The sequence below is a fragment of the Stomoxys calcitrans genome, chromosome 1 (assembly GCF_963082655.1).
Source record: "Stomoxys calcitrans chromosome 1, idStoCalc2.1, whole genome shotgun sequence".
Classification (NCBI taxonomy): Eukaryota; Metazoa; Arthropoda; class Insecta; order Diptera; family Muscidae; genus Stomoxys; species Stomoxys calcitrans.
This window is the reverse complement of record NC_081552.1, coordinates 216,578,847-216,603,271: the sequence shown is the minus strand read 5'-3', so window position 1 is coordinate 216,603,271 and position 24,425 is coordinate 216,578,847. Positions and strand designations below refer to the sequence as shown.

Sequence of the window (24,425 nt, the reverse complement as noted above, 5' to 3'; positions counted from 1 at the left end):
GAACCAATCAATGATGATGGTATAGAATGTTAACCTCTTAGTCAGAATGAGGTCCAAGTAGCAGTGACCCGACGGGGTACCCGCTGAACTATTTAAGACCTGAGGCGACACGCTGATAAGATGTATGCATCAGCTTATCTGCGCAATCTGGCTAGAAGAATGCACACCTCATTGGAACCTGATTTGCGGATCTGCACCTGGAATATCCGCACTCTTTATAGAGAAGGTGCAATATTCGCTCTGGCGGATGTGTTAGAGAAGTACAAGGCAGATGTTACCGCCTTACAGGAGATGCGATGGACTGGGAATGGCTTCACTACAACACCAAACAGTGACGAACTATACTATAGCTGCCATAACACGAGGCATGAATTTGGCTGTGCATTTGTGGTTAGTCGGAGACTGAAACACCTTGTCTCCAGCTTTACTCCGGAGACTAGCGAAAATCCGCATAAAAGCTAAATTCTTCAACATCAGCCTTATTTCAGGCCATGCCCTGACGGAAGACAAAGACGAGCAGATCATGGATATTTTCTACGACCGCCTACAGAGAGAATATGAACGCTGCCCCGAAGATAGGGAAGGAAGACATTTTTGGTTCAACAGTTGGAAAGTTTAGCCTCCCCGAGATAACGCCTAGTAATGGGTTGACGCTGATTGATTTTGCCGCGAAAAAAAAAATGATACTTAGTAACACCAGATTTCATCATAAAAATATTCACAAAGCCACATGGCTGTTACCAGATTAAAACACGAGGAACCTATCACGTTGTGATAGATGGAAGGCATTCATCCAGCGTGTAAGATGTACGATGGATCCCTGGAGCGAAAATAGAATCGGATCATTACCGTGTTGCAGCAAAGGTTCGCACCCGTTTGAACATGGCAAGGAAAGAACGATCTGACACTGCACGGAAGCTGGACATTGAAAAGCCGCAAACACAACTGATGGCAACGGCATACTCCACTCGGCTGACCCAACTGCTTGATAAAAGCACTACTTGTTCCGATAATATAATGGCGCAGTGGCAAACCATTGCCCACTCAGAGCAACCCTATAGCATCGGCAGATGAAGGAGAGGTATCGGGAGAAAATGACAGAGGAGAAACGTCTATTCCGCAGGAAGAAAAGGGGAAATGGAAAGACGTGAGTGTGAGCGAATTGAGATGTACAGGAGTGAGAATGAAGTCCGGAAATTCTGTTAAAGAATTAAACATCAAACCGATGGCTTTGGTGCAGGCACATCCTCCTGCAGAGGCAATGAAGGAAATCTAGTACTTGAGACAGATGGCATGCTGACGATATGGAAAGAACATTTTACCCAACTGCTAGTGGCCGAAGTTGGCGGCGTAGAGGATACCGCAGAACCAATCAATGATGATGGTATAGAATGTTAACCTCTTAGTCAGAATGAGGTCCAAGTAGCAGTGACCCGACGGGGTACCCGCTGAACTATTTAAGACCTGAGGCGACACGCTGATAAGATGTATGCATCAGCTTATCTGCGCAATCTGGCTAGAAGAATGCACACCTCATTGGAACATCGTAATACAAGGTACCGGACACAAGAAAGGAGACAAGATGGAATGCGCCAGCTACAGAGGAATAAGTCTTCTCCCCATCGCTTACAAGATACCTTCGAGCGTACTGTGTAAAAGATTGAAAACAAAAGTCAATGAGATAAATGGGCCCTATAAATGCGGCTTTAGACTTGGTAAATCCACCCTGGTTCAGATATTCACACTGCACCAAATCCTGGAAAATACCCGAGAAGGACAAATCAACACCTACCATCTCGTTGTTGACTACAAAGCCTCTTTCGATACCCCTTTCGTTCAAAGGTATTTCTGCCTTTGAAAGGATCAAAAGAGAGTCTGTGAAAATGGGGCTGGCAGTAAATGGCGATAAAACGAAATGGATGGTTTCAACTACCAAAACGCCTTGTGCAACCGAGCAGATAAAGAAAATAGGGAATGTTGGGAACCACAACTTTGAGATAGTCAGTAACTTTATCTACCTCGGCACCGCCGTAACCGAAACAAATGACACCAGTTTGAGATAAAGCGATGAAGCAAACAGATGCTACTTTGGACTAAGTAAGCAGTTAAGAAACAAGGCCACCTCTCGACAGACGAAGATTGCACTATACAAGACACTGATACTACTCATATTGTTATATGGTTCTGAGGCATGGGTACTTTTGAAAGCAGATGAGACAGTGCTTGGAGTATTTGAGATATTTCATAAAATGTAGGGAACAGTTTGAGTTAATGGATAATATAGGCGACGTATGAACCACGAGCTTTATGCGGTGCATGAGGACGATAGCATAGTTACATACATCAAAATACAACGGCTGCGTTGGCTAGGTCATATTGTCAGAATGGATGAAGAAGCTCCAGCAAAGAAGTCTTTTGAAGGCAAACACGGTGGTACACGCAAACCGGGAAGACCATAAGCCCGATGGAAAAATCAAGTTGTGGGAGACACCCCGAAACTTGGTGTCAGAGATTTTAGAATGAGCGCAGAAGACCGAGGCGCTTGGAAGTCTATTCTACATTCGGCTAGTGGAACAAATGTTCTGTCATAGCCAATTAAAGAAAGAAGAAGAAATACCCAATTTGTGGGATATTTCTTTATCGTGTAAATGTTACCAAATAATGTATGTGCCTTAAGAATTCTGTTTGTGTTTTCTTGTACCTGGCATCCATATGTCTGTTGCTCTGATGATTTTTGTCATTGGGCTTACGAACATTTTTGTACCTAAAACGAAACTTAAAATTATCGATTCCGAGTTTACCATATCCCCACTTGAACGAACTTCTCATTCAATAAAAAAAAGTTAAAAAAAAATTGTGTGTGTTAGAATGTGCTTATACCAGTGACACAATTTCAATTATTCGTAAGCCTAAGGGTCTGCTTGGGATTATTTTCTTGTGTGCGTACAAAGTAATGTGCAATGGAGTGAGTATATTTGCCAACCACTGGTCTATACGCTCAAATACCCACCCTTTCTCTCTGGTAGGAGAGACACAAGAGAAAAATTATTGGTCCAGTACACGAATAATCGTTTGCGGCTATCGGAGTACTTTTCCAATTAAAGAGGTTTTGGTTTTACAACAATAGGAAGGTCTTTTTAGGTAGACGAAGCTGCTAAAGGGTTTACAATAAACAAAGTTGGTTACATTCAAGAATACTACGTTTATGGCTAAAGTTTGGTATATTAAAGCGAAACGTTATTCGGTTGCAATAAAAGCATTACTTTGTGATCAATGTGTGTTTGCTTGCCGTAAAAATGTCCTTATTTTTTAATTTTTTTCACTCAAATTTTATCTTTTGAGAAAATTTCACTGAATTTTTGTTGTTTGAAAAAATTTCACTCAAATTTTATCTTTTGAGAAAATTTCACTGAATTTTTGTTGTTTGAAAAAATTTCACTGAAATTTTATCTTTAGAGGAAATTTCACAGAATTTATGTCTTTAGAGAAAAATTCACTAATAAATTGTCCTTAGAGAGAAATTCGCTTAAATTTTGTCAAAATCGGAAATTTCAATGAAATTTAGTTCAAAGACTAACACCGGCATTCACAAAACTTAAAACAGTTTTAAAGGAAGTTTATTTGACATTGCTATAAAGGAAATCTGTCAAATAGGCATTTTTTAATGCTACTTTATGTTTTGCAAATACGGTCATAAATAATTGTAATTTTTACCCTTTTTGCAATACATATGTCCTAATGTTTATCGCATATACATGCTGAACCATGCGATATAAATAAAAACATATTTAATTCAATATAAATTAAATTGTCGATAACATGTGTATGCCATCTACGTACGTACATTCGTACATATGATACACCAAACAAGACATAAATATACAAAATATGCAAAATAATTCATTGGAGCAGCACATGTGCTCTTACACATGTGATTTCACCTATGAAAGCCGTCATAGCTGTTGTCATCGAGCCTTTGTCATTTCGTAGTCTTTATTTTTTTTTGGCAGATTCTTGCGCTCTTACCTTTGTTTGTCGTCCTTTTTTTGATGACTTACCTGTGAATCGGAAAAAAGGAAGACAGTATGATTCATATTGAAACCGGATGACATCAATATCTTTTTTAGATCATCTCGCCATTCCTGTTGCGTATACGTTTTTGTCACCTGCACCGTCATCAACCTGCAATCAGCGATGTGAGCAGCCAAACGGCAAGAGCTGCGACGCCCCGAACCACCCAGGCCCACCATTAAAATGCTACCGCGCGGCATTTGTAGGACGCGTGAAACCCTGCAATGCCAACAGAAATTCACGTAAGGATATGTGTCATACAAGAAATGAAATGAACGAAAGTTCTTTTACCAACACAAAAAAAAAAAGAAAAAAGCAAAAATATGGCAAAATTGTAATGCAGAATCCATATCAGTTTACATACATTTGCATGTACAACGAACAAACATCAATAAATGCCCTTACATACATTCTCCATGGTTTGCATGGCGAATGAAGATGTCATAGCAAAAAAGTTGACTTTTTCCCTCATGGTATGTAGTATGCGTTGCCCTTAGTCATCTCCTATTGCTTACCTTGATATGTGCTCAATGGCAAAACGGAATAGCACCAGATCCATGGGACTGCTGGAGCATCCATTGTAGTCACGTAAATAGTAATGCATTAGTTTTTCCAATTTATTGTAGTTCTCACATTCATCATAGATTTTAGGCTCAGCATCTGGCTCCAGATAATTGCCAAAGAACAGGTTGCGTAAATCATTATCGCTTAGTTTGCCACCTGGATTTTCCATGCGATCACGAAAAGCTGCCTCAAGGGAAAAGCGTAAGTTTGATTTGCATGCAGTTAGCAGCATTTCCAGTAACTGATCGCGATCGCTTTGATCGATTAAGCTGTAGGAAAAAGAAAAAATGCAATTTAATGATGGGCAAACCTAATGGCTTAAATGTCAAACACTGTCCCTAATGGGTTTTTATGGCTCATGCATCTGATCACACCACAAGGAGGAAGGAAACTAACTGTACCCGTCCTGCTCTGCTGCGTCTTCATTAGCACCACGCGAAAAAATAATTTCTTTCTCACTACCATATGGATTTCCCCAGTACATTTTGTTTATCTACTACCAAATAGCTTTTATTGAACCCCATATAGCCATGATTGTCAAGTATTCACATTTTGGGAGATGTTTTGAGGTGTAGGCAAGCTTCAATCCTTGAACCCCGTTTTTAATACCATTTTCGTAATCTACTCCCGAATATCTTTTATTTGTGTCCCATATGGTCATGATCGTCTAATGTGCCCACTGGGGACGGCATTGGTTTTGAGGCGGCCCCCTTGGTAATTAATTTTCAATCAGCATATTTGTGCTCTGCTCTGGAATACCTTTCATTGGAGTCCCATATTGTCCCGATCGGTCCACTTTTGAATTTGGACGGTACTTTTATTGCGGTTTTGGGATTGGGGCTTCATCCTAGGTATTTCAATTCAATTTTCATGTTCTACTCCCGAGGCCACCGTAGCGCAGAGGATAGCATATCGGTCTATGACGCTGAGCGCATGGGTTCGAATCTTGGCGAGACCATCAGAAACAATTTTCTCCTAATGCTGGCAATATTTGTGAGGTACTATGCCATGCAAAACTATTCTCCAAAGAGGTGTCGCACTGCGTCACGCCGTTCGGACTCGGCTATAAAAAGTAGGCCCCTTCATGGGCAAAATTTGCATTTTTACTCCCGAATACCTTTCATTTGAATCTCATATTGCCCCGATCGGTACTTTTTGGGTGATTTTGGGCTTGGGACGGTTCCTGAGATACGTGGATTCCATTTTAAAAATCAAAATCATACCCTACCCCTGAATACCTTTCATTAGAGTCCTATATTGTCCCAATCGGTCCACTTTTTATTTTGTACGGGGTGACGCCCTATGTATTTGGATCCAGTTTTTGACACCATATTCCTATTATTCTCCCGAAAACCTTTTATTTGAATCCCATATTATCCCAATCGGTTCACTTTGACTTTGGGTGGTCCCTAGGTTCTTGGACCCAATTTAACATGTCATATTCATACTCTACTCCCAAATACCTTTCCTGTGAGTCCATTATTGACCCGATCGGTACACATTTGATTTTGGGCGCTACTTGGCTCCTAGGTATTTAGACCCAATTTTTAATACCATATTCGCATTTAACTCACAGATGCCTTTCAATATACCCTACACTACTACTGTGGTACAGGGTATAACTTAGTGAATTAGTTTGTAACACCCAAAAGGAGGAGAGATAGATCCACTCATAATCACTTTCTGATTCGATTTAGCTATGTCCGTCTGTCTGTCTGTCCATGTTAATTTGTGTACAAACTACAGGTCGCAATTTTCATTCGATCATCTTCAAATTTGGTACGGGCATGTTTTTCAGCCTAGAGACGAAGCCTATTGAAATTGGAAAAAATCGGTTCAGATTTGGATATAGCGACATTAAAGGAGAATTTCATAAAAATCAGTTCAGATTTGCATATAGTTCCCATATATATGTTCGTCCGATTTAGTCATTTGTTACCCGATTCTCTCGAAATTTTGCAGAACGATTTTCTAATGACTCTCAACATTACTGGTTACCTTTCATGGAAATTGGTTCAGTATTAGTTATAACACCCATATATATGTTCGTCACATATCAGATTCGTGCTCTAGTCTCAAATACCTTTCATTTGAGCCCCATATTGTTAAAATTGGTTCATATTTACATTAAGCGGGCTTTGGAGGTGGCGCTCTAATATTAATGACTTACTAAAAGATGCATTAGGGCAGGCTTGGGATCTGTGGATCGAAAAAGATGGGTCCGCAGAGGAACATCTCATGTACTGTCTCCTCTACTTTGGAATATAGCCATTTACAATATGTTATTGTCTCTGAAAGACAAAAAAATTGTGTAAAAGTGGTCTCGTATGCTGATGACGTGGCTATTGCTGGTTAGGGGAAAGATTCCCAGCCCTCTTAGGCATATACTTCAGGAGGCTCTACTTGCAACAGCGAAGTGGCAGAAGTGTACAAGGCAGAAGTGTTTCCTTAAAGCAGGACATACAAGTTGCCTACAGTCGCACCTGTCTCCTTGGGAGGAGAGATGTTGCATTTACAGAAAGCGCAAAATTCCAGGGTGTTGTGCTGGACAGGAAAATGATCTTCAAATCCAACATTTTGGAAAGGTCAAGGAAGGCAACTCTTGCCCTACACACCTGCAAGAGTGCCATTGCCAAAAGTTGGGGGTTTAGACCGCACGTCATGCATTGAATATATACTGCAGTTGTCAGACCTATAATGCGATATGGTGTTGTGGTCTGGTGGACGGCGCTTCAAAAGTCCACGTACGTTCAATAGCCGTACTGTGGATTACACCTTCTGATGCACTGAATTTAATGCCACATCTAATGCCCCTGGACATTGTGGCTGGACAAATTACTGCGACCATTGTCGTGGGGCTAAGGGAGCTTTCTCTTTGGTCATGCGTCGGCTACGGACACTGTGTTATCCGTGATACAATGTCTGATGCTGCAGGCTGCTGTGGATTACACTCCGCCTGATTCCTGATAGAATCGATCGAAACTACGATATCCCTGGTAAGAGAAGTTACATAGACTTTACCATGGATAGTTAGAAACTAAACGACCAGGTGGGCTTTGTGGTATACTCTAAAGATCTAAGAACTGGTCATATCGAACAGGTTACCCGTTCAGTGCAGTGTGCATCAAGCGGAGATCCTTCCAATTAACGAAGTGGTTGAATGACTGACATAATGTCATAACGACGATTTGCATAAATATCTTCTCAGGCAGCCCTATAATCCCTGGTTATGTCCCGCACTAGCAGTCAGAAGATGTTCTACTTTAGGTTCTCATTTCTTTGAGAACCTGTCTGATTTAGCGAATGTGAACATTCGATAGTTATTGGGCTTTTTAAAGAGATCTGGATGGTTCAACGGTAGAAAGAATATGCCATCTTCCTTCTTCTGTTCCTGTGGTATCACAATGGACGAAAGCGTCTAAGTGAGTCTGATGCCATACTGCCAATTTAACCTAACCTAATTTCAACGCAGGCCACCTTAGCGCAGAGGTTAGCATATCCGCCTAAGACGCTGAACGCATGGGTCCGAATCCTGGCAGAAACATCAGAAAATTTTTCAGCGGTGGTTATTCTCTCCTAATGCTGGTGACATTTGGTTAAGAAGACAATAACCCAATTTTTTTTCATGCAGTCTTGAAAATAACATTGGACAAAGTGCAACCCCCCATTTTTGAAATTCGTGTCCACTCTTCGCAGCATATCAATCGGTATATTACCAATGGCGTCGCGAAAGTTGTGGTCTACTATAGTCCGTGGTCGTTTGAAATAAACCAGTGAAAGTGTGAACGTGACCCTCGTCACTGGAAAAAACTACCGCGTCTTCAGGCAGGTTGCCAAAAACCATTTCACATGCATTTTGATGGACAACAAAACCGCGTTGAGTTAATTCCTTCAAAACAACCATTTTATGAGATGAAATTTAAGGTCTTGGTGGAGAATTTGTTGGGTGCTGGCGGCAGAAATTGGCATAGCAGTTACGTGTTTGCGAGCCAAGCGCTGGGGAAAACGCACAACCGACTGCCTCACTCTTTCGATACTTTTCGGAGTTCTAATGGTCCGTTGTAGTCAACTTCCGGCTTTAGCGACACTTCCACACTACCGATATGAGTTAACCCACTGCAGAATCGAATGACGGCCAGGAACTAATCCGTGAGGAGGAATTTCAAAGCGCCCGTGTTCGCTTGTTGACACGTTGCGTAACAACAAATGAGCGACCGTTAGGAGAGAAGCTCTCAACGGCGAAGGGCCGCTGCTTCCTAGACCAGAGTATTTTGGCACCTGCCTAGAGAAGGAAACAAACTTGTGGACTTTCCCCTCCAGATGCTCTCCCTCTCTACCCCCTCCCCATCCAACTTTTCAAATAAGTATGATTCCCTGTACATTTGGTATACCCTAACCCTTAAAGAGTATAACATTTCAGCCGGGGTTGTAGTGCCCAATGTAGTATATGGTCTGACCTCTCTTTTGGCATGCAGGCAATTATCACTTTTTTGTTGTTAACCTTTAATTGTTGTTAAATAATGGAAACAGTTAAATTAAAATATTTCAGTTTTTGTGCAACTTTGTGTGCCGTGTTTTGTCCAGAGATACATACTCGCACACCATTCACAACATACGAGTATGTCCCAAAAACTCAGTACCTGTGTGGCAGCACATTCTTATTTATTGCTCTGGCATGAGTGAAGTGAATTCTGAACAATGAACTTTTGGCTTTTATAATCATTTAATCTTTGCTCTCCATTCATACATGTAGTGTGTGTGTGTGGGAGGGATGAGGATTTGGCAAACAGTAAAAGGCAAAAAAACAAAAAAAAAATATATTTTTTACGATATAAGCTGTCATAAATTTAAAATTCATTGTCTGATAATTTTTTTAATGTCCCTCTTATATTCATATGTGGAATCACTTTTCTCTTATTGTCGGTGTAATCGTATCTGTGGCACTTTTAGTTTGAGTCATGACGATGATGCAACACAATTAAATCACAATGTAAGGAATATAAGGTGTGTGATTGAGTTGACATGATGTGAGTTGTCACCAATGAAAGGCCATTAGGTAATGAAAGAATATAAGAGTTGCTTTCCTAACGCTATGAGGGTTTACCGTTAAGAGGTGTTATTTTAAATCATTCGGTATCTCGGTAGCTGTCACTTATGAAGCTTTTATGCTTTGACAATTTTTACTTTGACGAAGTAGAAACTGCGTCATTATTAAAACATATATATGGGAGCTATATCTAATTCTGAACCGATTTCGAGCAAACTTCTCAGATATTGTGGCATTCGTCGAGGTAAGCGTTGTGCAAAATTTTGGCAAGATCGGTTAAAAATGTGCTTGCAGTGGCTTTAGAAGTGAAAATCGGGCGATATACATATATGGCAGCTATATCTAAAAGTGGGCTGATTTCTATGAATATCACCAGTGATGTTGAGAGTCATAAGAAAATCCTTCGTGCCAAATTTCGGAAGAATCGGTTAAAAATTATTACTGCAAATCGAAGGAACATATATATGGAAGCTATATCTAAGGCCACCGTAGCGCAGAGGTTAGCATGACCGCCTATGACGCTGATCGCGTGGGTTCGAATCCTGTCGAGACCATCAGAAAAATTTGTCAGCGGTGGTTTTCCCCTCCTAATGCTGGCAACATTTATGAGGTACTATGCCATGTAAAACTTCTCTCCAAAGAGGTGTCGCACTGCGACACGCCGTTCGGACTCGGCTATAAAAAGGAGGCCCTTTATCAATGAGCTTAAACTTGAATCGGACTGATGTATATATATATATGAGAGAAAGCTGTATTTAAATCTCAACCGATTTCCATAAAGTTCACTACTAATGTAGTCATGAGAAAATTCTTCCTGCCAAATTTCGCGAGAATCGGTTAACAAATGCCCATTTTATTGCATTATTACTGCAAATCGGGAGAACATATATATGGGAGCTACATCGAAATCTGAACCGATTTCGAGCTAACTTTATGGACATTGTGGAAGTCGTTGAGGAAAGCTTTGTACAAACCTTTTGGGAGAATGGCTAATAAATGCGCTACTAGTGGCTCTAGGAGTGAAAATCGGGCGATGTTAGTGTATGAGAGCTATATCTAAATCTGATCGGAAAGCTATTCTGGGTCGATTGGTATACTTATCAATGTGTCTATCTCTCTTCCTTCTGAGTGTTAAAAACAAATGCACTAAGTTATAATACCCTGTACGACAGTAGTGGTGTAGGGTATAAATGAAACGATACACGCTTCAACAAGGTATTGAAACTATTACAATTCACTACAAAAATGGTAAAAAACTTGCAGTCACAATTCGCAGAACGTAAAGCACCTTATCGAACCGCAATACAGCAAAATTGTTGCATCTAGTGCTCGGAAAATCCAAGAGATATTGCATTCTCAATGTGTGAAGGCCGAAACAGAATAAGTGCGTTGAGGTTTGTTTTTACGCGTTGCGTTTAAAAAATGAAACTCTGCATATCAAGATTTTTTGATTAGACACCTTCCGTACGGAAGCCCATCATGACAAGATCTAACGAATTTTGTGAGGATGAACTCCTGGGGGAGTCAGAAGACGAGGCTAACGCAGGTTAGTTTTAAGGGCTCTCTGGTATCAGAGTCACTTTGAGATACCACAGGAACAGAAGAAGAAAGATGCCTTCTTATTTGTACCGTTGACCCATCCCGATCGCTTAAAAAAGTCCAATAACTTGCGAATGTTGACATCCACTAAATCAGACAGGTTCTCAAAGTAATGAGAACCTAAAGTGGTTCTTTTGACTGCTAGTGCGGAACACACACACACAGAAGGTGTTCTATGGTCTCCTTTTCTTCGATGTCCTTACAGCTTCTGCAGAAGTCGTTGCTGGTAACTTTCAGTCTTTCAGCATGTTTCCCGATTAGACACTGACCTGTCATGACGGACAGAATGACATAGACGTGTGTGCTCGCCAATGACAGAAAAGCGGTACACCTCTTCAAGTCTAGATTAGGCCACATAGTTTTGGAATGCCCACACCCCACTCTTTGTGACCATCTATCATTCGTTGTCCTTCGGGCCTGGTCCTGAAAGCGTAGCTAGAGGCGTACCCACAGATTCCAGTATCCCTGGAATGTGTATGGTAGTTCCTAGTCTCGCAAGCTCGTCCGTTTTACAATTCCCTGGAATATCTCTAAGGCCCGGCACCCAGAATTTTGAACTGTTCAGCCAACTCGTTGAGAGATCTGCAACAGTCGAGGGCGGTTTTTGTGTTCAGAAATACGTTCTTCAGGGATTTAATGGTTGTCTGGCTGTGGGAGAAGATATTTCTCCCAATCGTCGTATTGACATTATATCTTAGCCATTCCACCGCTTCCTTAATTGCAAGTATCTCCGCTTGATACACACTGCGGTGGCCGGGTAAGCTTTTCAACATGACCAGTGTTAGATCTTTAGAGTACACCCCAAGCCCACCTTGTCGTCTAGTTTGGAACCATCCGTATAGAAGTCTGCAATTTGGGTAGCCACAATGTCCAGAGGCATAAGATGTAGCATTAAATTCAGTGGATCAGATGGTGTCGTCCTCAATGCGGGTGTGATGCGCAAACAATCTATCGTTTGGATCCGGTTAAGTATTGAGTAGTAGGTGGACTTTTGAAGCGCAGTCCGCCAGACCACAACAGCATATAGCATTATAGGTCTAACAACTGCTGTATATATTTAATGCGTGACACGCGGCTCACTTGCAGGTGTTTAGGGCAAGAGTTGCCTTTTTGTCCTTTCCTAAATATTGGAAAGGACAAACGCAACAGTGGTGGAAGTTCTGAATCCTGACTATGGTACGCTTTCTGCAGATAAAACTCCACCATTGTAAGGCCGCTTTGACGGCACTGAAGGTCCTCCTGATGGCAGGGGGGTTTGACTTGGTTCTTGTCAAGTAACCATGGGTGTGTGGAGCAATGCTTCGTGAACTAAGAATTCTGGGACTTAAACTACTCAAGGGTACGGGGAACGGGAGACACAAAGCCTGTATTTTTGCAAAGAGTAGTCAAAATGTTTATTCTTCTTCTAAGCAATTAGGATTCAGTAGCGGCCATCCTTGAAATAAATATCTCTCATTACTGGCTGGCTTCCTTATATATGGCACACTAGAGATGCCGCCTTCAAACCTGGTTGATGTCGCTTTTGCAGGAAAGAAGCGCCTCATTGTAGGAGGTGATGCTAATGCACATCACCAGATATGGGGAAGTTCGGATGTCAACGAAAGGGGTGAGCTGCTTATCGAATGTAATATAAGTTGCAATCTGACGATTTGTAATAAAGGGGATAAACCGACCTTTATTATCAGGCACAGGCAGGAGGTACTTGATATTACTTTTGTATCGGAAAATATAAGTGGAAGAATATGCGACTGGGAAGTGTTGGATGACCACAGCTATTAGATTCAGCCTTGCACAAATTCTGCACGTCTATCCCTTCTGGGCTAGAAAAGAAAAAGGAAACTAAGGAGGATATAGACATAGTGGTGATTTATAATAAAGGGGATACATCGAAATTTACTACCAGGAGCAGGCAGGAGGTACTTGGTATTACCTTTGTATCGGAAGATATAAGTGGAAGAATATGCGACTGGGAAATGTTGGATGACCACAGCTTCTCTGATCATCGTTATATTAGTTTTAGCCTTGGAGAAAATACTAAAGTAATGATCCCTCGGCTAAACAGAAAAAGGCGGATTGGGATGAATTTTGGCACAAATTCTGCACGTCTAACCCTTCTAGGCTAGAAAAGAAAGGGGAAACTACGGAGGATATAGACATAGTGTCAGCATGCCCTAGGGCCAAGCCAAGGGGCAAACAGCGACCGCCATGGAGGTTGGTCTAAGGAAGAGCTGGTTGGTCCAAGGAAGGACTGCAGAAAACTCTTCAAAAGAACAAAAGCCACACGAGCACCATTCGATTGGGACATCTATAAGGCTGATGTAAGAAAATATAAGGGCGAGCTTAGAAAGGCTCAGAACAAATCCTGGATAGAATTCTGCAGCACCGTGGAGGATACATCCGAGGCCTCTAGGCTAAGGAAGATTCTGTCCTCGAGACCTATTGCGGTGGGGTATATTCAGAAGTCAGAAAATGTATGTACAATGTTTAGTGAGGAAACACTAGAATTTTTCGTTGATTCATCAATTCCCGGGAAATTCTGCAACGGACAACGTGGCGCCAGAAGAGATTGTCACTGATATGCATTCGTCGGAGGCCATTAGGTAAATTGTGTCTGAGCCGAAAATCCTTTGGGCGATAAGAAATTTCGACTCCTTGAAATCGCCAGGTCCTGGTTATGTATTAGGGGAAAGTTTCCCAGCACTCTAAGAGATATACTTCAGCAAGCTCTACGTGCAAATTGGACTACCGAAAGTAGTCGAGGTATAAATCCGTTGAAGACAGAAGTCGTTCTTTTCAGCAGGAGATACATTTCATCTACAGTGACACCTGGCTCCTTGAGAGGAGAGAATGTTCTATTTATAGAAATCTCAAAATACCTGGGTGTTTTGCTGGTCAGGAAATTGAACTTCAAATCCAACAAGGAAAGGGCAAGAAAGGCCACTTTAGCCCTATACACCAGCAAGAGAGCCATTGTCAAAAATTGGGGGTTTAGACCGCACGTCATGCATTGGGTATATACTGCAATTGTCAGACCTATAATGTTGTGGCTAGACAAATTGCTGCGATCACTGCCGTGAGGCTAAGGGAGCTTTCTCTTTGGTCTTGTGGGGGCTACGGCCATTGCGTTATTCTTGATATAATGTCCGATGTTCCGGGCAAAGCGGATTACACCTTGGAATACGCTTCTATACGGATGGTTAAAAAACAAGGCTACCAAATAGGCTTTGGGGTGTACTTTGGTAAACTAAAACTGGACCACTGCAGTGTGTATCGAGCGGAGATCCTTGCAATTAAGGAAGTGGCGGAATGGGTTAGAAATAATGTCATAACGACCATTGGCATTAACATCTTTTCAGATAACCAGATAGCCATTAAACTCCCAAAAAACCGCCCTCGACTACTGCAGATCTCTCAACGAGATGGCTGAACAGTTCAAAATTCACCTGTTCTGTTTTTCGGGCCACAGATATATCCCAGTGAATTGCAAAGCTGAGGAGCTGACGAGCGTACGAGAATAGAAACTACTCTACATACATTCCAGGGATACTGGAATCTGTGGATATGCCATGTAAGCTAAGTTTTCAGGAATAGGCCCGAAGGACAACGAATGATTGATGGTCACAAAGAGGGGGCTGTGAGTATTCCAAAACTATGTGGCCTAATATAGACTTGAAGAGGTCTACCGCTTTGCTGTCACTGGTAAGAACAGACGTTTTAGTCATTGTGTCCATCATGACAGGTCAATGTCTTATCGGAAAACATGCTGACAGACTGATGGTTGCTAGTAACGAATTTTCCAGACAATTCTCATCCGATTTGGCTGAAATTTTGCATGAGGTGTTTTGTTATGACTTCCAATAACTGTGCTAAGTATGGCGCAAATCGGTACATAACCTGATATAGCTGCCATATAAACCGATCTGGGATCTTGACTACTTGAGCCTCTAGAAGGCGCAATTCTCATCCGATTTGGCAGAAATTTTGTACAACGGCTTCTCTCATGACCTTCAACATACGTGTTTAATATGGTCTGAATTGATCAATAGCTTGATACAGCTCCCACCTAAATCGATTTTGCTTCTTGAGCCCCTACATGGCGCAATTCTTATCCAAATGGTGTGAAATATTACACAATGACTTATACAATGTTCAGCATTCATTTATAGTCCAAATCGGTATAGGTGCCATATAAACCGATCTTGGATCTTGTCTTCTTGAGCCGCTAGAGGGCACAATTCTCATTCGATTTGGCTAAAATTCCAAAAACTGTGATGAGCACGGCGCAAATCGGTACATAACCTGATATAGCTGCCATATATTGGGTTGCCCAAAAAGTAATTGCGGATTTTTCATAAAGTTGGCGTTGACAAATTTTTTCACAGTTTGTGACTCTGTAATTGCATTCTTTCTTCTGTCAGTTATCAGCTGTTACTTTTAGCTTGCTTTAGAAAAAAGTGTAAAAAAGTATATTTGATTAAAGTTCATTCGAAGTTTTATTAAAAATGCATTTACTTTCTTTTAAAAAATCCGCAAGGACCGATCTGGGTCCTTGACTTCTTGAGCCTCTAGAGAGAACAATTCTCATTCGATTTAGCACACATTTGTACAACGTCTTCTCCCATGGCCCTCAACATACGTGTGCCATATGGTCGTAAGTGATGCAGCTCCCATATAATTTGATCTCCTGATTTAGCTTCTTGAGCCCTTACAAGGCGCAATTCTTATCCGAATGAACTGAAATATTACACAATGACTTGTACAATATTCAGCTTTCAATTCATTTATGGTCCGAATCGGACTATAACTTGATAAAGCTCCAATAGCATAACAGTTCTTATTCAATATACTTTTTATACCCACCACCGAAGGATGGGGGTATATTCATTTTGTCATTCCGTTTGCAACACATCGAAATATCCATTTCCGACCCTATAAAGTATATATATTCTTGATCAGCGTAAAAATCTAAGACGATCTAGGCATGTCCGTCCGTCTGTCCGTCTGTCTGTTGAAATCACGCTACAGTCTTTATAAATTGAGATATTGAGCTGAAATTTTGCACAGATTCTTTTTTTGTCCATAAGCAGGTTAAGTTCGAAGATGGGCTATATCGGACTATATCTTCATATAGCCCCCATATAGGCCGATCCGCCGATTTAGGGTCTTAGGCCCATAAAAGCCACATTTATTATCCGATTTTGCTGAAATTTGGAGAAGTGGGTTTTGTTAGGGCCTTCGACATCCTTCGTCAATTTGGCTCAGATCGGTCCAGATTTGGATATAGCTGCCATATAGACCGACCCTCCGATTTCGGGTCTAAGGGCCATAAAAGCCAAATTTTTTATCCGATTCCGCTGAAAATCGGGACAGTGAGTTGCGTTAGGCCCTTCGACATCCTTTGTCAATTTGGCCCAGATCGGTCTAGATTTGGATATTGCTGCCATATAGACCGACCCTCCGACTTAGGGTCTAAGGGCCATAAAAGCCACATTTTTTATCCGATTCCGCTGAAAATCGGGACAGTGAGTTATGTTAGGCCCTTCGACATCCTTTGTCAATTTGGCCCAGATCGGTTCAGATTTGGATATAGCTGCCATATAGACCGATCCTCCGATTTATGGTGTTAGGCCCATAAAAACCACATTTATTACCCGATTTTGCTGAAATTTGGGACAATGAGATTTGTTAGGCCCTTTGACATCATTCGTCAATTTGGCTCAGATCGGTCCAGATTTGAATATAGCTGCCATATAGACCGACCCTCCGATTTAGGGTCTAAGGGCCATAAAAGCCACATCTTTTATCCGATTCCACTGAAATTCGGGACAGTGAGTTGTGTTAGGCCCCTCGACATCCTTTGTCAATTTGGCTCAGATCGGTTCAGATTTGGATATAGCTGCCATATAGACCGATCCTCCGATCTATGGTGTTAGGTCCATAAAAGCCAAAATTTATTACCCGATTTTGCTGAAATTTGGGACAGTGAGTTGCGTTAGGCCCCCTTGACATACATCTGCAATATCGCACAGATCGGTCCATTTTTAGATATAGCTGCCATATATACCGATATCTATGTTTTAGGTTTTGGGGCCATAAAGACGAATTTATTGTCCGATGTCGCTGAAATTTGAGAGAGTGAGTTTAGTTAGGCTCTTCGACGTCCTTCTTCAATTTTGCCCAGATCGATCCAGATTTGAAAATACCTGCCATTTAGACCGATCTCTCGATTTAAGGTCTTTGCCCCATAAAAAGCGCATTTATAATCCGATTTCACTGAAATTTTACATAGTAACTTATGTTAGGCTTTTCAACATCCGTGTCGTATATGGTTCAGATCGGTTAATTTTTAGATATAGCTACTGTAATTATTAGTATTTGGTCCAAATCGGAACATGTTTTGATTTAACTGATATGGGTCATAAGGTATGAAATTTTCACCGAATTTTAATGAAAGGTGGTTTACATATATACCCGAGGTGGTGGGTATCCAAAGTTCGGCCCGGCCGAACTTAACGCCTTTTTACTTGTTTTTTTTTTTTTTTTTTTTTTTTTGACGTCTCAACTTGTGTGCACAGTTTCATTAATATCGGTCCACATTAGATACAGCTTCCATACATATATTTCATCCTATATGGCATTTCTAGGCTGTAGTATCCATAATTTTGGTCCGATCTATCCAATATTTAATATGTAGTGTTTTATTTGACGGCGCAATATGTGAGCATAATTTCATCAATATCGCTCCAGATAAGCATATAACTTTTAGCCAATAAACATTTGTAAGACTTCAGAAGCCACAAATTAAGTCCTATTATAAGAACAATTTCTTAAAGGCTATTTTCTTTTCTATTTAGACATAGCTTCTATGTATAAAAAACTAATAACGTATTATACAGTCGGCTCTGCCCGACCTTAGCTCTTCCTTACTGGTTTTCTATACAGTTTGTAAATTGTGTTCAAATTGAGTATGCGATTTCTTAATTTCAATATATACCCTTCACTACTACTATAATATTTACAAAGTACTTAGTGATTTTTTATAACATCCACTACCACGAAATTGGTTTGCACATACATGTTTAAGTATGATCTTCCTGATAATGACTCCAGTATGTATTACCATAATAATTCATAATTATTTCGTAATTCCTAATATTTTCGGAACTCAACTTATAAATCATAAATATCTTATACTTCTACTTTATCTAATACGTCTACTTTCATCGAATATAGGGTAATGATACTTAATTCTTAACCGACTTAAAATGATCTCCGTCATCATTGGGGGTATGGTGTTTGTTATCAAGTTTTCGCTTTACACAAAAGAACAATTAGCCAACGTCAGGCCAACCAGCATAGTTAGGACATTCAGACGGACGACTGAAAAACGAGCCAACTGAAAGCTTATAAATAAATACAATTCATTGTCATTCTTTCCTTTTTTTAATTATTTAAACATAAATCTATGCCAAGACAAACAGACCAAATTATAGATGCACATAAGATATCAAATAAAAAAAATGAACACAGAAAGGCTTAGAGCTACAAACCCATATGAACGAATGTATTGCCAACCTACACCCGGGCTATTACACTGATATCACAACAACCGTAAAACTAGCAGTCGGTATCCATTTAACTGCGCCAGCTTGGCAATCGTAGTACTTTTATGTACCACACTTCAGTCCAAACAAATACTAATACATTGGAGTGCCCCTTCGAAATTGTTCGTCTGCTTTATGTAAAAAGGGGTTAAGTTCGGCCGGGCCGAACTTTGGACAGCCACCACCTCGGGTATATACGTAAACCAAAATCCGGTGGAAAATGCATACCTTATTCCCCATAGCAGCTATATCGAAATATGTTCCGATTTGGACCAAATACTTATAAGAACAAGTCATTGTTCAATTGTGTGTAACAAAATATTGGTCTTTCTAGTAGCTATATCTAAAAATAAACCGATCTGAACCATATACGACACGGATGTCGTAAAGCCTAACATAAGTCACTGTGTCAAATTTCAGTGAAATAGGATTATACATGCGCCTTTTATGGGCCAAGACTTTAAATCGAGATATCGGTCAATGTGGCAGCTATATCCAAATCTGGACCGATTTGGGCCAAGTTTCAAAAAAATGTCGAAGAGCCTAATACAACTCACTGTCCCAAATTCCGGTGACTTCGGAAAATAAATGAGCCTTTTATGGGACCAAAACCTTAAATCAAGAGATCGGTCTATATTACAGCTATATTCAAATCTGGACCGATCTGAGCCAAATTGAATAAGAATGTCGAAGGGCTTAATACAACTCACTGTCCCAAATTTCGGCGACATCGGAAAATAAATGCCCCTTTTATGGGCCCAAAACCTTAGATCGAGAGATCGGTCTATATGGCAGCCATATGCAAATCTTGATCGATCTAGGCGAAATTGCAAAAGTATGTCGAGGGTCTTAACATAACTCACTGCCCCAAATTCCGGTGACATCGGAAAATAAATGCGCCTTTTATGGGCCCAAAACCTTAAATCGAGAGATCGGTTAATATGGCATCAATAACCAAATCTGAACTTTGGTCGACCTGGGCCAAATAGCAGAAATATGTTAAAGAACCCAACACATCTCACTATCCCAAATTTCGGCGAAATCGGACAATAAATGCGCCTTTTATGGGCCCAAGATCTTAAATCGAGAGATCGGTCTATATAGCAGCTAAAGCCAAATCTAGACCGATCTGGGCCACACTGACGAAGGATGTCATGTGGCCTTACACAACACACTGTCTCAAATTTCAACAAAACCGGATGATAAATGTGGTGTGTTTGGGCCTAAGACCTTAAATCGGCAGATCGGTCCATATGGGGCTATATCAAGATATAGTCCGTTATAGCCCATCTTGGAATTTAAACTGCCTATTGACAAAAAAAGGATCTGTGCAAAGTTTCAGCTCAGCTAGCCACCGGTCTTGCCTACTTGCATTTTGTCGAGCTATTGAACACAATAGATGGCCAGGGCGGCGTGGGTGGCGAGATGGAACTTGGTGGGCGGTTGCCGGACTGCAAATGCGTTCTGGCCTGTCATCGACCAAAAGAGGACAAGGGAGTTTCTGGCGTTTCAATAAGAGGTCGACGAGTACCTTTACAGGGGTCATAACCGGGCACTGTGCCATAGGCCGTCTGTCGGCGCGCATGGGAATACCGCATAATGATTTCTGTAGGATTTGCTTCGATGAGAATGAGGGGAGACTATAGAACACTTGCTGCGTTCATGCCTGAGTCTGCAGGGATGTAAGTTTTCCATTCTTCCTGTTTTTTTTTTTTTTAATCGTGTTTGACCTCTAGTCCGGGATCTCACATCTTATTTCTCCTCCCTTTCTTTCTAAGGTACCACAATGAGCCAAACTGGCTACCGAGTGAACTCACCTTTGGTGGGCAACCCACTCAACCTAACCTAACCTTACCTTCTGCACAAAATCTATATGTTTATACCCACCACCACAGGATGGGGGTATACTAATCTAGTTATTCCGTTTGTAACACCTCGAAATATTCGTCTAAGACCCCATAAATTATATATATTTTTGATCTTCTCGACGTTGTGAATCGGTCTAGCCATGTGCGTCCGTCCGCCTGTCGAAATCACGATAGCGGTCGAACGCGTAAAGCTAGCTACTTGACATTTTGCACAGATACTTAGTAATGATGTAGGTCAATGGAGATTGCAAATGGGACATATCGGTTCAGATTTAGATATACCTCCATTATAAACCGATCTCCCGATTTGACTTCTTGAGCCCTTCTGATTTAGCTGAAATTTTGTATGTAGTGTTCTGTTATGACTTCCAATAACTGTGCTAAGTACTGTCCAAATCAGTCTATGACCTGATATAGCTCCCATATAAACCAATCTCCCGATTTGACTTCTTGAGCCCCTGGAAGCCGAAAATTTTGTCCGACTGAGCTGAAATTTTGAGCGTTGTGTTCTATTATGACTTCCAGCGACTGCCATAGGTACGGTCTTTAACCTGATATAGGTTAAAGACCTACTACGGCTAGTGAAACAAATATTCCGTCCTAGCCAATTAAAGTAAAGTAAAGTAAGCTTCCATATACATCGATCTCCCGATTTGATTTCTTGAAATTTTGCATGTAGTGTTTTGTTACGACTTCTAACAAATGTGCCAAGTATGGTCCGAATCGGTCTATAACCTGATATAGCTCTCATATAAACTGATCTGCCGATTGGATTTCTTGAGCCCCGCAAGCCAGCAATTTGTGTTTGATTTGGCTGAAATTTCCCATGTGAACTGTTCCAAGTACGGTCTAAATCGGTCCATAACCTGATATAGCTTTCATGTTAACCGGTCTCTCGATCATCCTTGTTCGGTTCCTAGAGGTATGTAGAATAAAACAATTTTATTTTGTATAAATTTATAGCAGAATCCATGGTGGTGGATTCCCAAGATTTGGCCCGGCCGAACGTAGCGCGCTTTTACTTGTTTTTTTGTTGAAACTTGTTTTTATACTTTGTCCGGGATCGAGATAACGTTCGCGACTCCATCCAAAATTGCACGACTTCGACTCCGCAGCCCTGATTTTAACGAAATGTTGTTTATATATACCCGAGGTGATAGGTATGCAAAGTTTGGCCCGAGCGAACTTAATGCCGTTTTACTTGTTTATATCATGGGCAAGAAAGCGTTCGTACTCTCTTCCTGAAGCTCGCATATAGTGTTGGTCTGCTCGTCCTTGTTTTCCGTCGGGGAATGGGAAAAATAAAGGTTGATTTTTTAGAATTTGGCTTTTATGCGCATTGTGGCACTCCGGAGTAAGACAATGCGTTTCAGTCTACAAGTCTACAGTCAAAATCATACCTCGTGTCGTGCCAGCGATGTGATTTCGATAGACCGACGAACAAGGCAAGATTGACTAGATTAGTATGACCTCCTCCTTATTAAGGTGTGTATCTCATATATAAAGATCAATTTGTGTTTGTTTGTTTGTGTGTTCCTTATAGACTCAAAAACGGCTGAATCGATTTTCTTGAAATTTTCACAGATGGTGCATCATAATCCCTCGGTGAAAATAGGGTACTAAAATTTTGGATTTTTGAAGGGGGAACGGACCCTCCCCCTTACCCTAATTTTCAGAAACGCCAGATGTCGAAGATGGGTGGTGCGATTTATCGTATGTGGTACCTGGGAGGCCGCCCCACCCCCAAAATCTACAGAATATATATAGACCAATCGTGACAATATGGGACTCAAATGAAAGGTATTTATGATAAGAAAACGTATCTGATATCCAATTGTCGGACCAAGTGTTTGGGGGATCAACCCATCCCCCAAAACACCCCTAAATCGAACATTTTTATCCACCATTGTAATATGGGACTCAAATGAAAGGTATTTACGAGTAGAATTTGATATCCAACCAATCTTCAGAAAGAAGTTTCCATAACACCATCCAAATAGGAAGTATTTTGCTGACCATTGCAATATGGGGGTCAAATAATAGGTATTTTAGAGCAGGACATGAATCTGACATATATTTTGAAGGCCGAGTCACTGAGTGGCCGCCCCATCCCCCAAACCGGTCATGTTTGCTGACTATGGAAATATGGGCCTCAAAAGTATTTGATAGTAGACCACGAACCAACTGCCTAGAGGACGACCCAACACCATAAAAACCCCAAATAGGACGTAATTGCTCACCAAGACAATTTGGGTCTTCAAGACAGTGGAGCTCGATATTGATAGTTTTTGGGGCCCATACCCCAAACAGGACATATTTGCTGACTTTTGCAATAAGAGGGCTTAAATGAAAGGTATTTGAGATTAGAAAACGAATTTGATATCTTCTTTACACTTTTTTTCTAAAGCAACCTAAAAGTAACAGCTGATAACTGACAGAAAAAAGAATGCAATTACAGAGTCACAAGCTGTGAAAAAATTTGTCAACGCCGACTATATGAAAAATCCGCAATTACTTTTTGGGCAACCCAATAGATATATAAGAATAGAGCACGTAGCTGATATTTTTTAGGGCTTAGTATATGGGGGACCACCCCACTCCCCAAAACACCCCTAATTCGGGCATATTTACCGACCCTGTCAATTTGGGGCTCATATGAAATTGATACCTACTTTCGAGACCAATTTTCTGGGGGTCTACCCCTTTCCCAAAATAGACCACAAACAGCAATTATTTACTCACCATCGGAATATGGGGCTCGAATAAAGGTATTTGGGAGTTGAATACGAATATCCAACTGTGGGACCATGTATTTGGGGCACCGCTCTCTCTCTAAAAACCCCCAAATTATGTGGCTCAAATGAAAGGTATTTGAGATTGGAAAACCAATTTGAAAACCAATTTTGGGGCCAAGTATTTGGGGAGACGCCTCATCCAATATACTCTACTTAAACCAATGGCAATATGGGGTTTAAATAAATGGTATTGGTCAAGAGCTCGATGCTGATATTTACCCTACCCTACACCACTACTGTCGTACAGGGTATTATAACTTAGTGAATTAGTTTGCAACACCCAAAAGGAAGAGAGACGGAGCCATTGATAATTATACCGATCGATCCAGAATCACTTTCTGATTCGATTTAGCTATGGCCGTCTGTCTGTCTGTCGGTCTGTTCGTCCGTCTATCTGCCCGTCTGTCCATGTTAATTTGTATACAAACTATAGGTCGCAAATTTCATCCGATCGTCTTCAAATTTGGTACAGCCATGTTTTTCGGCCTAGAGACGAAGCCTATTGAAATTGGAAAAAATCGGTTCAGATTTGGATATAGCTCCCATATATGTTCGTCCGATTTGCAGTAATAATGTAATAAAAAGGTCACTTGTTAACCGATTCTCTCGAAATTTGGTAGGAAGGATTTTCTTATGACTATCGACATTTTCATAGAAATCGGTTTATATTTAGATATAGCTCTTATATATTGCATATATAGCCCGATTTTCACTCCTAGAGCCATTGCAAGCGCATTTATTGACTAATTTTCCCAAAATTTTCTACAACACCTTCCTCAACAACTACCACGATATCTGAGAAGTTTGCTTCAAATCGGTTCAGATTTGGATATAGCTCCCATATATATTGTATGTTCGTCCGATTTGCAGAAATAAT

General features: G+C 40.9%; 1 protein-coding gene across 2 annotated transcripts in view; it reads right to left on the bottom strand.

Annotated features, from left to right (window-relative positions):
* LOC106086176 (dynein axonemal heavy chain 3) overlaps positions 1 to 24,425 on the bottom strand; it is a 430,123-nt gene that overhangs the window by 183,431 nt on the left and 222,267 nt on the right. For both annotated transcript variants that reach the window (XM_059360617.1, XM_059360618.1), the window contains 2 exons: positions 4,587 to 4,904; positions 4,059 to 4,290 (listed from right to left, as the gene is read on the bottom strand). In XM_059360617.1, the coding sequence (XP_059216600.1) occupies positions 4,059 to 4,290; positions 4,587 to 4,904 (550 nt within the window). The remainder of the gene's footprint in view (positions 1 to 4,058; positions 4,291 to 4,586; positions 4,905 to 24,425) is intronic.